This window comes from Coregonus clupeaformis, chromosome 9 (assembly GCF_020615455.1).
Source record: "Coregonus clupeaformis isolate EN_2021a chromosome 9, ASM2061545v1, whole genome shotgun sequence".
NCBI lineage: Eukaryota > Metazoa > Chordata > Actinopteri > Salmoniformes > Salmonidae > Coregonus > Coregonus clupeaformis.
Window position 1 is genome coordinate 22,741,383 of NC_059200.1, and position 17,074 is coordinate 22,758,456.

The 17,074-nt window shown below is 44.3% G+C and overlaps 1 protein-coding gene across 1 annotated transcript in view; it reads right to left on the reverse strand.

Annotated features, from left to right (window-relative positions):
* Window positions 1-17,074, reverse strand: part of LOC121573486 (integrin alpha-1) — a 94,567-nt gene that overhangs the window by 42,905 nt on the left and 34,588 nt on the right. The window contains exon 3 of the mRNA XM_041885522.2: window positions 2,287-2,399. Coding sequence (XP_041741456.1) covers window positions 2,287-2,399 — 113 coding nt within the window. The remainder of the gene's footprint in view (window positions 1-2,286; window positions 2,400-17,074) is intronic.

A 17,074-nucleotide genomic window follows, 5' to 3' on the forward strand; every position in this document is an offset into this window, starting at 1 on the left:
TGAAAGAGCTGAAAATCTGGACCCCTACAAATCAGCTGGGCTAGACAATGTGGACCCTTTCTTTCTAAAATTACTAGCCTGTTCAACCTCTCTTTCGTAACGTCTGAGATCCCCAGAGATTGGAAAGCTGCCGTGGTCATCCCCCTCTTCAAAGGGGGTGACACTCTAGATCCAAACTGTTACAGACCTATATCCATCCTGCCCTGCCTTTCGAAAGTTTTTGAAAGCCAAGTTAACAAACAGATCACCGACCATTTCGAATCCCACCGTACCTTCTCCGCTATGCAATCCGGTTTCCGAGCTGGTCATGGGTGCACCTCAGCCACGCTCAAGGTCCTAAACGATATTATAACCGCGATCGATAAAAGACAGTCCTGCGCAGCCGTCTTCATCGACCTGGCCAAGGCTTTTGACTGTCAACCACCACATTCTTATTGGCACATTAAATAGCCTTAGTTTCTCAAATGACTGCCTCGCCTGGTTCACCAACTACTTCTCAGATAGAGTTCAATGTGTCAAATCGGAGGGCCTGTTGTCTGGACCTCTGGCAGTCTCTATGGGGGTGCCACAGGGTTCAATTCTTGGGCCGACTCTATTCTCTGTGTATATCAATGATGTCGCTCTTGCTGCTGGTGACGCTCGGATCCACCTCTATGCGGACGACACCATTTTGTATACATCTGGCCCTTCATTGGACACTGTGTTAACAAACCGCCAAACGAGCTTCAACGCCATACAACACTCATTCCATAGCCTCCAACTGCTCTTAAACACTAGTAAAACTAAATGCATGCTCTTCAACCGAACGCTGCTTGCACCCGCCCACCCGACTAGAATCACTACTCTCGGCGGGTCTGACCTAGAGTATGTGGACAACTACAAATACCTAGGTGTCTGGTTAGACTGTAAACTCTCCTTCCAGACTCACATTAAGCATCTCCAATCAAAAGTTAGATCTAGAATCAGCTTCCTATTTCGCAACAAAGCCTCCTTCACTCATGCTGCCAAACATGCCCTCGTAAAACTGACTATCCTACCGATCCTTGACTTCGGCGATGTAATTTACAAAATAGCCTCCAACACTCTACTCAGCAAATTGGATGTAGTCTATCACAGTGCCATCCGTTTTGTCACCAAAGCCCCATGTACTACCCACCATTTTGACCTGTACGCTCTTGTTGGCTGGCCCTCACTACATATTCGTCGCCAAACCCACTGGCTCCAGGTCATCTATAAATCACTGCTAGGCAAATCCCCGTCTTATCTTAGCTCACTGTTCACCATAGCAACACCCACCCGTAGTCTGCGCTCCAGCAGGTATATCTCACTGGTCATCCCCAAAGACAACACCTCCATTGGCCGCCATTCCTTCCAGTTCTCTGCTGCCAATGACTGGAACGAACTGCAAAAATCTCTGAAGCTGGAGACTCTTATCTCCCTCACTAACTTTAAGCGTCAGTTGTCAGAGCAGCTTACCGATCACTGCACCTGCACACAGCCATTCTGAAATTAGCCCATCCAACTACCTCATCCCCATATTGTTATTTATTTTGCTAATTTGCACCCCAGTATCTCTATTTGCACATCATCTTTTGCACATCTATCATTCCAGTGTTAATACGAAATTGTAACTATTTTGCACTATGGCCTATTTATTGCCTTACCTCCATAACTTACTACATTTGCACACACTGTATATATATTTTCTGTTGTATTTTTTACTTTATGTTTTGTTTACCCCATATGTAACTCTGTGTTGTTGTTTTTGTCGCACTGCTTTGCTTTATCTTGGCCAGGTCGCAGTTGTAAATGAGAACTTGTTCTCAACTGGCTTACCTGGTTAAATAAAGGTGAAATAAAAAAACAGCACACCATACAATATGAGGCTGTGTGTTAGGGGCTAAGCCTTAGATCAGCTAGTGCTAACATCTGGAGGATCAATAACACAGTATCAATGACACACAAATGCAGGCATGCACACAAGCGCGCACATATGCAAATGAGAACACACACACGTTTGTTTTACTATCCTTGTGGGGACCAACCCTAACTCTTAACCTAACCCCAAACTTAAACCTAACCGCTAACCCTAATTGTAACAGTAACCCAAAACCTAAACACTAAGCCTAAAATAACCTTTTTCCTTGTGGGGACCAGCGAAATGTCCCCAGTTGTCCGAGTTTTTCTTGTTTTACTATCCTTGTGATGACTTCTGGTCCCCACAAGGATAGTTAAACCAAACACACACACACACACACACACACACACACACACACAGGTTCTCACCAGGCAGCTCCAGTTTGATACATTTAGGGTTTGGTCCTCGACCCACAGGGCATTTGTAGACATCTCCAGTCCGTTTGGCTGGCTGGCCGGCCAGGGGAGAACCAATCAGCACCCTTTAAAGACAGAAACAGAGGAGAGAGGTTAGCAGGTTATTCCATACACCCACCCACCATAAAGTTGACAGGATTTGTGGACATTGTAAGCAACAACTGGAGATCACCTCGTGACCTGGGGTTGAGTTTTTGTTTTTTTCACTAACAAAACACTTTATAAGTAAAAGTATCTGAATAGTGCAGTGGAAAGTATACATTTGAACAGTTAGGCCTACTATGTTTACTCGTCATTACATTGTTTACATGTTCTGAGTGAGTAACCCATACTCTGCATTGCAATACAGCTTGTTAGCTGAGTGCAATAACAAACTCCAGAAGTGCTTGGTTCTCTCTCAGAAATCTTCTGGGTAGGATACGATGCTAAACTAAGCTAGTTATCTGCTAGCATTTAAACAGTCAGCTAATTAACATTCCACCCTCCTAATGGCCCCTGATCACCTAAAGAGGGAGCCAGCAGTGGGAACACACACACACACAGACACACACACACACACACAGCCATCTGAGAGAGAGAAAGCCGTCATCATCTCAGATCTCACAGCTACAGTTACATACTGCATAGACGTCTGTGCCTGATCCTCACTGACCTAGCACACTGACCTAGCACACTGACCTAGCACACTGACCTCGCACACTGACCTCGCACACTGACCTCGCACACTGACCTCGCACACTGACCTCGCACACTTTCAACAACCCTAGCTCTGAGTGAGAGGCGTCTAATGGTGCCATGCCATCTGTGAATGATCACTCACATCTACAGTAACCCAGGTTCATTTCACTCACCTCACATCTACATTAACCCAGGTTATGATCACTCACCTCACATCTACAGTAACCCAGGTTAAGATCACTCACATCTACAGTAACCCAGGTTAAGATCACTCACCTCACATCTACAGTAACCCAGGTTAAGATCACTCACCTCACATCTACAGTAACCCAGGTTAAGATCACTCACCTCACATCTATAGTAACCCAGGTTAAGTAACGTAAGCATCTAGGCACAATCTCGCTCTCACTCTCTCTCTTTGACTTTAATGGAGGTTTCTGTGAATGATCAGTCCAACCAAGGCTATGCTCCAATATCAACACGTACTACTAGCATATGTCTTAGAATGAAGCTAGTGTCAGGCATGCATTCTATGGTATGGTATGTTAGTATGGATATTGGATCATATCTTCATCAATCTTATACAGCGGTACTGTATTTGTGTAATAGAAAGTAAATGGAACTATCAGGTCTTGCTTTACATGATCTCTGGGTGAAATTGCAAGCATAAAAATGCCTTAAAGTGGTACGTATGTGTGGATATTGGAACAAACACATAACTAGCCCTCGTCATTCTTATACAGTGGTATCTATCTGTGTACAAGTGAGAGTAACTGGAGCTATTAGGGCATTCTCTACTAGAACTCTGTAGGAGGAGAAAGCTGTGGGATCGTTCATCGTTCCTCATCACAGCTGCTCCTGCTGATTGAGAAGGACTGAATTACCGTAACTGGTCCCATATGAGGTTAATAAGCCCATTCCAGCTAAATGTATGGGGATAGTTAGCTAGTTAGAGGTTGAGTCCCAAATGGCACCCTATTCGTGCTACTAGACCTTAGTGCTGCCTTTGACACCATCGATCACCACATTCTTTTGGAGAGACTGGAAACCCAAATTGGTCTACACGGACAAGTTTTGGCCTGGTTTAGATCTTACCTGTCGGAAAGATATCAGTTTGTCTCTGTGAATGGTCTGTCCTCCGACAAATCAACTGTACATTTCGGTGTTCCTCAAGGTTCCGTTTTAGGACCACTATTGTTTTCACTATATATTTTACCTCTTGGGGATGTTATTCGAAAACATAATGTTAACTTTCACTGCTATGCGGATGACACACAGCTGTACATTTCAATGAAACATGGTGAAGCCTCAAAATTGCCCTCGCTAGAAGCCTGTGTTTCAGACATAAGGAAGTGGATGGCTGAAAACTTTCTACTTTTAAACTCGGACAAAACAGAGATGCTTGTTCTAGGTCCCAAGAAACAAAGAGATCTTCTGTTAAATCTGACAATTAATCTTGATGGTTGTAAAGTCGTCTCAAATAAAACTGTGAAGGACCTCAAGGCGTATCTTGACCCTGATCTCTTTTGACGAACATATCAAGACTGTTTCAAGGACAGCTTTTTTCCATCTACGTAACATTGCAAAAATCAGAAATTTTCTGTCCAAAAATGATGCAGAAAAATTAATCCATGCATTTGTTACTTCTAGGTTAGACTACTGCAATGCTCTACTTTCCGGCTACCCGGATAAAGCACTAAATAAACTTCAGTTAGTGCTAAATACGGCTGCTAGAATCCTGACTAGAACCAAGAAATTTGATCATATTACTCCAGTGCTAGCTTCCTACACTGGCTTCCTGTTAAGGCAAGGGCTGATTTCAAGGTTTTACTGTTAACCTATAAAGCGTTACATGGGCTTGCTCCTACCTATCTTTCCGAGTTGGTCCTGCCGTACATACCAATACGTACGCTACGGTCACAAGACGCAGGCCTCCTAATTGTCCCTAGAATTTCTAAGCAAACAGCGGAGGCAGGGCTTTCTCCTATAGATCTCCATTTTTATGGAACAGTCTGCCTACCCATGTGAGAGACGCAGACTCGGTCTCAACCTTTAAGTCTTTACTGAAGACTTATCTCTTCAGTAGGTCATATGATTGAGTGTAGTCTGGCCCAGGAGTGTGAAGGTGAACGGAAAGGCTCTGGAGCAACGAACAGCCCTTGCTGTCTCTGCCAGGCCGGTTCCCCTCTCTCCACTGGGGTTCTCTGCCTCTAACCCTGTTACAGGGGCTGAGTCACTGGCTTGCTGGTGCTCTTTCATGCTGTCCCTAGGAGGGTGCGTCACTTGAGTGGGTTGAGTTACTGACGTGATCTTCCTGTCTGGGTTGGCGCCCCCCTTGGTTTGTGCTGTGGTGAGACCTCTGTGGGCTATACTCGGCCTTGTCTCAGGATTGTAAGTTGGTGGTTGAGGATATCCCTCTAGTGGTGCGGGGCTGTGCTTTGGCAGAGTGGGTGGGGTTATATCCTTCCTGTTTGGCCCTGTCCGGGGTTTCTTCGGATGGGGCCACAGTGTCTCCGACCGCTCCTGTCTCAGCCTCCAGTATTTATGCTGCAGTAGTTTATGTGTCGGGGGCTGGGGTTAGTTGGTTATACCTGGAGTACTTCTCCTGTCTTATCCAGTGTCCTGTGTGAATTTAAGTATGCTCTCTCTAATTCTCTCGTTCTCTCTTTCTCTCTGAGAACCTGAGCCCTAGGACCATACGTCAGGACTACCGGGCATGCTGACACCTTGCTGTCCCCAGTCCGCCTGGCCTTGCTGCTATTCCAGTTTCAACTGTTCTGCCTGCGGTTACGAAACCCCTACCTGTCCCAGACCTGCTGTTTTCAACTCTTAATGATCGGCTATGAAAAGCCAACTGAGAGACCTGAGCCCTAGGACCATACGTCGGGACTACCGGCCGTGGTGACTCCTTGCTGTCCCCAGTCCGCCTGGCCTTGCTGCTATTCCAGTTTCAACTGTTCTGCCTGCGGTTATGGAACCCCTACCTGTCCCAGACCTGCTGTTTTCAACTCTTAATGATCGGCTATGAAAAGCCAACTGAGATTTATTCCTGATTATTATTTGACCATGCTTGTCACTTATGAACATTTTTGAACATCTTGGCATGGTTCTGTTATAATCTCCACCCGGCACAGCCAGAAGAGGACTGGCCACCCTCATAGCCTGGTTCCTCTCTAGGTTTCTTCCTAGGTTTTGGCCTTTCTAGGGAGTTTTTCCTAGCCACCGTGCTTCTACACCTGCATTACTAGCTGTTTGGGGTTTTAGGCTGGGTTTCTGTACAGCACTTCGAGATATTAGCTGATGTACGAAGGGCTATATAAAATAAAATTGATTGATTGATTGATTCCCCATTTAGGTAGTAGTGTACTGTGTAGGGAATGGTGTGCCATTTAGGACACATCCAGAGGCTCAAACTGTAAGGGCATCCAGTGGAGAACTATAGGGTCCCGGCTGCCTCTCTCTCTGTCTGAGGGGATAGTGCCTTTCTCTAAAGGGAGGCAGACATAGTTTACTAGCATGTAAAAATGTGCTCCTTGACCAATTAAGAGAGGGATCATGGATGCTTGGTTTCACAGTGTCTTTACTGGTGGGATGAGTGGACACTCTGGTGGGTTGTGTTCACTTAACAGGCGGAGGGAGGGACTCTTTATTTGAGCCAGTGTCTAAGACCGCAGGCCTAACTGATACAGGAGCAGGGATGGAGGCAGGGAGTTGGTCTCCCCTTTGCTGCTATAACAGTCTCCACTCTTCTGGGAAGGCTTTCCACTAGATGTTGGAACATTGCTGCGGGGACTTGATTCCATTCAGCCACAAGAGCATTAGTGAGGTCGGCAATTAGGCCTGGCTCGCAGTCGGCGTTCCAATTCATCCCAAAGGTGTTCGATGGGGTCAAGGTCTGGGCACTGTGCAGGCCAGTCAAGTTCTTCCACACTGATCTCGACAAACCATTTCTGTATGGACCCCGCTTTGTGCACGGGGGCATTGTCATGCTGAAACAGGAAAGGAACTTCCCCAAACTGGAAGCACAGAATTGTCTAGAATGTCATTGTACGCTGTAGGGTTAAGACTTCCCTTCATTGGAACTACATTTACATTTTACATTTTTGTCATTTAGCAGACGCTCTTATCCAGAGCGACTTACAGTTAGTGAGTGCATACATTATTTTAATATATATATTTTTTTATACTGGCCCCCCGTGGGAATCGAACCCACAACCCTGGCATTGCAAACGCCATGCTCTACCAACTGAGCTACATCCCTGCCGGCCATTCCCTCCCCTACCCTGGACGACGCTGGGCCAATTGTGCGCCGCCCTATGGGTCTCCCGGTCACGGCCGGCTACGACAGAGCCTGGATTCGAACCAGGATCTCTAGTGACACAGCTAGCACTGCAATGCAGTGCCTTAGACCACTGCGCCACTCGGGAGATGGGGGGGTGGCCTAGCCTGAACCATGATAGAGATATGGGGGGGGGGGGACTGACAACCAACCTGTGTTGCTAGGTGGGTGGGAAGGGGTGAAAAACATGGTTTCCGGGTGGGCTGGACAGAGACATGTTGGGCTGGGAGGAAAGGGATGGGGAGCTGGGGGTGATGTTGTGCTGGGTGTTGTGCTGGGTGGAATGGGATGGGGAGCTGGGGGGATGTTGGGCTGGGGGGAATGGGATGGGGAGCTGGGGGGGTTGTTGGGCTGGGGGGAATGGAATGGGGAGCTGGGGGTGATGTTGGGCTGGGGGGAATGGGATGGTGAGCTCGGGGTGATGTTGGGCTGGGGGAATGGGATGGGGAGCTGGGGGTGATGTTGGGCTGGGTGAATGGAATGGGGAGCTGGGGAGAATGGGATAGGGAACTCGGGGGAATGGGATGGGGAGCTGGGGGTGTAGGAAAACCTATTTTTGTTTCTCTTTTCTTTACATACCAATTGTATTATTACAAAATCCTGTGTGATCAATATGATAATTTCTCTGTATGTAATTTCTATTATTTTTATAGATTTTTTTGAGTGACAGCCTACGGGTAATAAACTGTGTAAATTGACACCCACCCATCAAAAAAATACAAAAAATACAAAATAAATGTGGTAAAAAAAAATAGAAATGGTAAACTTTACAGGGAGGGACCCATAAGTCATGATATGATTGCAATCGGTATTGCAAGATACTGTATCTCAATGTTGAACTTGTTCAGCTAACAGGAAACCAAACTACTGTCAGGGTTGGGGTCAATTTCATTTAAATTACAGTCAATTCAAAGTAAACCAAATTCCAATTCCAATTCGACATTTTCCTCATTGAAATGCATTGAAGAGAATTGGAATTGGAATTTCAGTGTACTTCTTGAATTGACTGGAATTTAAATGGAATTGACCCCAACCCTGACTACCAGTAATGACTGATTTCAACCACAAGCAGGAGAGATACGTGTAAAAAGACAGTGGCCGGGAGTCATATGATGCTGCGAAGCAAGGTGGTTGTCTGAAAGGAGCCTCCCGATAAAACCCTCCCAATTTCTTCAAAGTTCGATAGAATAGTCAATTTAATATAATAGTTTTTGAGGGGAAAATTACTTTTAGTTGTTTAATCTAAGTTTTTCAACAATGTCTGCATTTAATTCAGCTTCAGCACGTACACATAGCAAGATCGCCAGCGCAGCGGCTAATAGGCCTAGCTCTGTTGCTAGCACTTCAGCAAGCATGACGTTGAAACGGCAGAACATGGAACCCAGCTCGTTGTCGGCCTTGCAATCATCCCTACAGAAGGCCATGGAAGAAATGGGTAGAGTCAGCACCATTCTTGAATCTCTTGAATCAGATGTTTCTCAGGTCAAGCAATCTCAGATGGATATGCAAGAAGATGTATCAGTCATATTACAGAGGCTAGATGAGGCAGAGCGTCGGAAATCAACACTGGAGGATGACAACAACTGACTGATTAAGAAAGCAGAGAAGAACGCCAAACTGTATGAGGATCTCCACAGAAGCGTGCAAGATGGAGCTAACCGAGCCAGGCGCCTCAATTTAAGACTTTTAGGGGTCAAGGAGGGTCTGGAGGATGCCAAGCCACGGGAATGTGTGAGACTAATTATTTCGGAGGCTTGTGATGGAAAACATTTATCATGCTTGAGTACTAGAAGCTTTTTCTTTAAGCCTAGTTGCTTAGACATTCATTCTGAGATTGTTGATATAACTAGATCATATGAGATGGAATTGTATGTGCATGGGTATGGGCCTGTTTCTAACTGTGTGTATGTGTACTGTGTGTGTGTACCATGCGAGAATCAGCCGCCTAGACCGATCATCATCCAATTTCTCAGGGATCTGGAGAGAGAGAGAGAGTGCTGGCCACTGCGAAGGGAATGTATACGGAGAAGAGAGAAGTTACTTGTTTTATTTTTATTTCACCTTTATTTAACCAGGTAAGCCAGTTGAGAACAAGTTCTCATTTACAACTGCGACCTGGCCAAGATAAAGCAAGCAGTGCGATAAAAACAACACAGAGTTACATATGGGGTAAACAAAAAATTAAGTCAAAAATACAACAGAAAATATATATACAGTGTGTGCAAATGTAGTAAGTTATGGAGGTAAGGCAATAAATAAATAGGCCATAGTGCAAAAATAGTTAACATTTCGTAATTAACACTGGAATGATAGATGTGCAAAAGATGATGTGCAAATAGAGATACAGGGGTGAAAATTAGCAAAATAAATAACAATATGGGGATGAGGTAGTTGGATGGGCTAATTTCAGAATGGCTGTGTACAGGTGCAGTGATCGGTAAGCTGCTCTGACAACTGACGCTTAAACTTAGTGAGGGAGATAAGAGTCTCCAGCTTCAGAGATTTTTGCAGTTCGTTCCAATCATTGGCAGCAGAGAACTGGAAGGAATGGCGGCCAAAGGAGGTGTTGGCTTTGGGGATGACCAGTGAGATATACCTGCTGGAGCGTAGACTACGGGTGGGTGTTGCTATGGTGACCAGTGAGCTAAGATAAGACGGGGATTTGCCTAGCAGTGATTTATAGATGACCTGGAGCCAGTGGGTTTGGCGACGAATATGTAGTGAGGGCCAGCCAACAAGAGTGTACAGGTCAAAAAGGTGGGTAGTATATGGGGCTTTGGTGACAAAACGGATGGCACTGTGATAGACTACATCCAATTTGCTGAGTAGAGTGTTGGAGGCTATTTTGTAAATGACGTCGCCGAAGTCAAGGATCGGTAGGATAGTCAGTTTTACGAGGGCATGTTTGGCAGCATGAGTGAAGGAGACTTTGTTGCAAAATAGGAAGCCGATTCTAGATCTAACTTTTGATTGGAGATGCTTAATGTGAGTCTGGAAGGAGAGTTTACAGTCTAACCAGACACCTAGGTATTTGTAGTTGTCCACATACTCTAGGTCAGACCCGCCGAGAGTAGTGATTCTAGTCGGGTGGGCGGGTGCAAGCAGCGGTTGAAGAGCATGCATTTAGTTTTACTAGTGTTTAAGAGCAGTTGGAGGCTATGGAAGGAGTGTTGTATGGCATTGAAGCTCGTTTGGAGGTTTGTTAACACAGTGTCCAATGAAGGGCCAGATGTATACAAAATGGTGTCGTCCGCATAGAGGTGGATCCGAGCGTCACCAGCAGCAAGAGCAACATCATTGATATACACAGGTAATAGTCGGCCCGAGAATTGAACCCTGTGGCACCCCCATAGAGACGGCCAGAGGTCCAGACAACAGGCCCTCCGATTTGACACATTGAACTCTATCTGAGAAGTAGTTGGTGAACCAGGCGAGGCAGTCATTAGAGAAACCAAGGCTATTTAGTCTGCCAATAAGAATGCGGTGGTTGACAGAGTCGAAAGCCTAGGCCAGGTCGATGAAGATGGCTGCGCAGTACTGTCTTTTATCGATCGCGGTTATAATATCGTTTAGGACCTTGAGCGTGGCTGAGGTGCACCCATGACCAGCTCGGAAACCGGATTGCATAGCGGAGAAGGTACGTGGGATTCAAAGTGGTCGGTGATCTGTTTGTTAACTTTCAAAAACTTTCAAAAGGCAGGGCAGGATGGATATAGGTCTGTAACAGTTTGGATCTAGAGTGTCACCCCCTTTGAAGAGGGGGATGACCGCGGCAGCTTTCCAATCTCTGGGGATCTCAGACGTTACGAAAGAGAGGTTGAACAGGCTAGTAATAGGGGTTGCGACAATTTCGGGGGCTAATTTTAGAAAGAAAGGGTCCACATTGTCTAGCCCAGCTGATTTGTATGGGTCCAGATTTTTCAGCTCTTTCAGAACATCAGCTGTCTGAATTTGTGTGAAGGAGAAGCGGGGGGGGCATGGGCAAGTTGCAGCGGAGGGTGCAGAGCTGGTGGCCGGGGTAGTGGTAGCCAGGTGGAAAGCATGGCCAGCCGTAGCATAATGCTTGTTGAAATTCTCTATTATTGTAGATTTATCGGTGGTGACAGTGTTTCCTAGCCTCAGTGCAGTGGGCAGTTGGGAGGAGGTGCTCTTATTTTCCATGGACTTTACAGTGTCCCAAAACTTTTTGGAGTTAGTGCTACAGGATGCACATTTCTGCTTGAAAAAGCTAGCCTTTGCTTTCCTAACTGATTGTGTATTTTGGTTCCTGACTTCCCTGAAAAGTTGCATATCGCGGGGGCTGTTCGATGCTAAATGTAGTACGCCACAGGATGTTTTTGTGCTGGTCAAGGGCAGTCAAGTCTGAGGAGAACCAGGGGCTATATCTGTTCTTAGTTCTGAATTTTTTTAATGGGGCATGCTTATTTAAGATTGAGAGGAAAGCACTTTTAAAGAACAACCAGGCATCCTCTACTGACGGAATGAGGTCAATATCCATCCAGGATACCCGGGCCAGGACAATTAGAAAGGCCTGCTCGCTAAAGTGTTTTAGGGAGCGTTTGACAGTGATGAGGGGTGGTCGTTTGACCGCGGAACCAATTACGGACGCAGGCAATAAGGCAGTGATCGCTGAGATCCTGGTTGAAGACAGCAGAGGTGTCTTACTTGGAAGGGCTGCAAGCTATCATTCTTTCCTGATATGACCAAGGAGCTGGAGGATAAAAGGCTTTTTACCGCAACAAGGAAGAGGCCGTATGAGTTGGATGTATGTTTCACACTCGCCTACCCAGCTGTGCTACGCTTTACATGGAAGGGGGAAAGACAGAGCTTCGATGACTATCGCAAGGTGATGGAATTCCTCAAGAAAAGCTCAGAGGACCAGAAATAAGGGCATGGATGGCAGAGCTATATTGGCCAGTGAGTTCTACAATGGACAGTGTTTATGTGGCACACTATCGCACAGACACTGTGAAATGACAATTCGGCAAACTAATAGCTACAGTATTTAGCTATTTGGCTATTTCCGACTGCATAGCTACAACGCTTTTTTTGTCACTGGAGGTTTAGCCGGTTGGCTACCCAGTGACTGTATTCAAGTTGTCTGGTCAAAACTACCCTCAAGCAAAGATGTCGGTAAATTAAGTAGATGGAACTAACAACCTTTACATTATTTTAATTGATCTGATTTTACAGTTGAAGTCGGAAGTTTACATACACCTTAGATTTCATTTTACTGTGGATATAGATACTTTTGTACCTGTTTCCTCCAGCATCTTCACAAGGTCCTTTACTGTTGTTCTGGGATTGATTTGAACTTTTCGCACCAAAGTACGTTAATCTCTAGGAGACAGAACGCGTCTCCTTCCTGAGCGGTATGATGGCTGCGTGGTCCCATGGTGTTTATACTTGCGTACTACTGTTTGTACAGATGAACGTGGTACCTTCAGGCGCTTGGAAATTGCTCCCAAGGATGAACCAGACTTGTGGATGTCTACAACTTGTTTTCTGAGGTCTTGGCTGATTTCTTTTGATTTTCCCATGATGTCAATAAAAGAGGCACTGAGTTTGAAGGTAGGCCTTGAAATACATCCACAGGTACACCTCCAATTGACTCAAATGATGTCAATTAGCCTATCAGAAGCTTCTAAAGCCATGACATCATTTTCTGGAATTTTCAAAGCTGTTTAAAGGCACAGTCAACTTAGTGCATGTAAACTTCTGACCCACTGGAATTGTGATACAGTGAATTATAAGTGAAATAATCTGTCTGTAAACAATTGTTGGAAGAATTACTTGTGTCATGCACAAAGTAGATGTCCTAACCGACTTGCCAAAACTATAGTTTGTTAACAAGAAATTTGTGGAGTGGTTGAAAAACAAGTTTTAATGACTCCAACCTAAGTGTATGTAAACTTCCGACTTCAACTGTATATGGGTTCATAGAAAATATTGTTTTCCCCCTTTCCTTTAATTCAGTTTAGTTTCTTTTTCTTCCCTATTCTTGTTACTTATTGCCATTTGGTGGGTGAATACAAGTATTGTTAGCTATGTTAGCTATATGCTATGTTAGCTATATGCTATGTTAGCTATATGCTATGGTTAAATAAGTGGACGAAAAGGGGTGCACGCATTCAAATTTATTTTTTACTAAGGTGTCCTGTATATTTTCAAGTAGACGGCTAAATTGGGTGGGGGGGAGCCTTGGGTGACCGCTTGTAAGTGTCTCGCGGACCGAGTGAGGGAGGGCTTTTCTCTTCAAGTAGAAAAACAGGGGGAGAGGGGTGGGGTGGTTGTTACTGTTTTGTGTTTTGTATTGTGTCGTTAGGTTTTTGGCTCGTGCAAGTGTTTTTAGCGCGACCAAGGTTGAGGTTGTAATATCTGATAGCATGACAGCACCGAAAATGATTGACTTTCTATATAATTCTAACACCCAATATGCAAGGTTTGATAAATGTCTAAAACATATACAAATATAATTTCATGGAATATCAACGGTTCACAGAATCCTATTAAGAGGAAGAAATGTTTATGTTATCTCAAATCCCAACAATCTGATATAGCTTTTATCCAAGAAACTCATTTGGTTGATTCAGAGGCTGCTAAATTGAAAAGGGATTGGGTTGGGCAGGTATTTCATAGCTCATTTTCAAGCAAAAAACATGGTGTTGCAATTTTAGTACATAAAAAGTTGCAGTTTGTCATGTTTTTTGTTTGTTTTTTAGGGGGTAGATCAGCTTTAATATTGCAGATAGATTGTAACTTCCATCAATGTAATTGTCTGCATCACTTCCAATCCCCCATATGTTTTTTTCTCTCACAAAATATATATATATATATATATATATATATATATATATATATATATATATATATATATGTATGTATACACATACATATACACATACAGTGAGGGAAAAAAGTATTTGATCCCCTGCTGATTTTGTACATTTGCCCACTGACAAAGAAATGATCAGTCTATAATTTTAATGGTAGGTTTATTTGAACAGTGAGAGACAGAATAACAACAAAAAAATCCAGAAAAACACATGTCAAACATGTTATAAATTGATTTGCATTTTAATGAGGGAAATAAGTATTTTACCCCCTCTCAATCAGAAAGATTCCTGGCTCCCAGGTGTCTTTTATACAGGTAACGAGCTGAGATTAGAAGCACACTCTTAAAGGGAGTGCTCCTAATCTCAGCTTGTTACCTGTATAAAAGACACCTGTCCACAGAAGCAATCAATCAATCAGATTCCAAACTCTCCACCATGGCCAAGACCAAAGAGCTCTCCAAGGATGTCAGGGACAAGATTGTAGACTACACAAGGCTAAAATGGGCTACAAGACCATCGCCAAGCAGCTTGGTGAGAAGGTGACAACAGTTGGTGCGATTATTCGCAAATGGAAGAAACACATAATAACTGTCAGTCTCCCTCGGCCTGGGGCTCCATGCAAGATCTCACCTCGTGGAGTTGCAATGATCATGAGAACGGTGAGGAATCAGCCCAGAACTACACGGGAGGATCTTGTCAATGATCTCAAGGCAGCTGGGACCATAGTCACCAAGAAAACAATTGGTTACACACTACGCCGTGAAGGACTGAAATCCTGCAGCGCCCGCAAGGTCCCCCTGCTCAAGAAAGCACATATACAGGGCCGTCTGAAGTTTGCCAATGAACATCTGAATGATTCAGAGGAGAACAGGTTGAAAGTGTTGTGGTCAGATGAGACCAAAATGGAGCTCTTTGGCATCAACTCAACTCGCCGTGTTTGGAGGAGGAGGAATGCTGCCTATGACCCCAAGAACACCATCCCCACCGTCAAACATGGAGGTGGAAACATTATGCTTTGGGGGTGTTTTTCTGCTAAGGGGACAGGACAACTTCACCGCATCAAAGGGACGATGGACGGGGCCATGTACCGTCAAATCTTGGGTGAGAACCTCCTTCCCTCAGCCAGGGCATTGAAAATGGGTCGTGGATGGGTATTCCAGCATGACAATGACCCAAAACACACGGCCAAGGCAACAAAGGAGTGGCTCAAGAAGAAGCACATTAAGGTCCTGGAGTGGCCTAGCCAGTCTCCAGACTTTAATCCCATTGAAAATATGTGGAGGGAGTTGAAGGTTCGAGTTGCCAAACGTCAGCCTCGAAACCTTAATGACTTGGAGAAGATCTGCAAAGAGGAGTGGGACAATATCCCTCCTGAGATGTGTGCAAACCTGGTGGCCAACTACAATAAACGTTTGACCTCTGTGATTGCCAACAAGGGTTTTGCCACCAAGTACTAAGTCATGTTTTGCAGAGGGGTCAAATACTTATTTCCCTTATTAAAACGCAAATCAATTTATAACATTTTTGACATGCGTTTTTCTGGATTTTTTTGTTGTTATTCTGTCTCTCACTGTTCAAATAAACCTACCATTAAAATTATAGACTGATCATGTCTTTGTCAGTGGGCAAACGTACAAAATCAGCAGGGGATCAAATACTTTTTTCCCTCACTGTACATACATATATATACATATCCTTTTTTTAAATATATTTCCCTTTATTACTTTCCAACCCCACCACCCCTTCCCCAATTGGAGTAAACTATTTTGTCATGTTAAAGCATCATAAGGATGAGGAAGGAAGAATGATTTGTGTTGAGGTTCTGGTAAATGGTAATAAGGTTAATATGTGTAATATTTATGCACCAAACAAGGAGGATCCTGGGTTTTTCCATAAGGTTAATAAGGTCATGGGGGAAATCATTGGTGGCAATACAGTGGTGGCGGGAGACTTTAACCAGGTTCAAGATGGTATCCTTGATAAAACTACTTATTCTAAAACTGTACCAAGGGACAGAGCAGGGATACACCTATTAATGAGGGATCTGGGTCTGGTAGATATATGGAGACTTGTCAATCCTAGAGAGAAGTAATATACATTTCATTCACATAACCATAAATGTCATTCCAGGATAGATTACTTCCTAATTTCCAAGAGTATGACTAAAGAGGTGATAGATTGTAAAATAGGGGTTACTGCTTTGACTGACCACGCAACAGTGGAATTATGTATAGCAGTTGAGGCTGATATGGCTAAGAAAAGCATTAGAGGGAGGATGAAGACGTCCTTATTCCAAGACGAACATTTCATCTTCCATCAATGAAGACCTTGTCATGCCCTGATCGAGAGAACTCTTGTTGGTTGGGTCAGGGTGTGAGTTTTCTGTTGAGATCTATGTTAGTGTATTTCTATGTTGTAGATCTAGGTTGATCTTTCTATGTTTGGCCGGGTGTGATTCCCAATCAGAGGCACCTGTCACTCGTTGTCTCTGATTGGGGATCATACTTAAGTAGCCTGGTTGCCTACCTTAGTTGTGGGATCTTGTTTGTGTTCCTGTTAGGCTTGTTGTGAGTATAGCCCATTGGACGTCACGTTTGTTGTTTTGTCTATCAGTTCTAAATAATATGTACGCATACCACGCTGCACCTTGGTCTGACCCGTCTCTCAACGATCGTGACAGACCTCAAGTGTTTTTTTCAAACAAACATTGGTTCCACTGATAAATTTAGTATGTTGTGAGAGGCCTCTAAAGCTTTTGTTAGGGGTAAAATAATAGCACACACCAGTAGAAAGAAAAGGGAAGATAGAGAGAGTTGAAAAACTAGGGTCTCAAATTAAAGAGTTGGAAAAAGAGTTTTCCAATAAAAATACTGAGTCACTGTTGAAA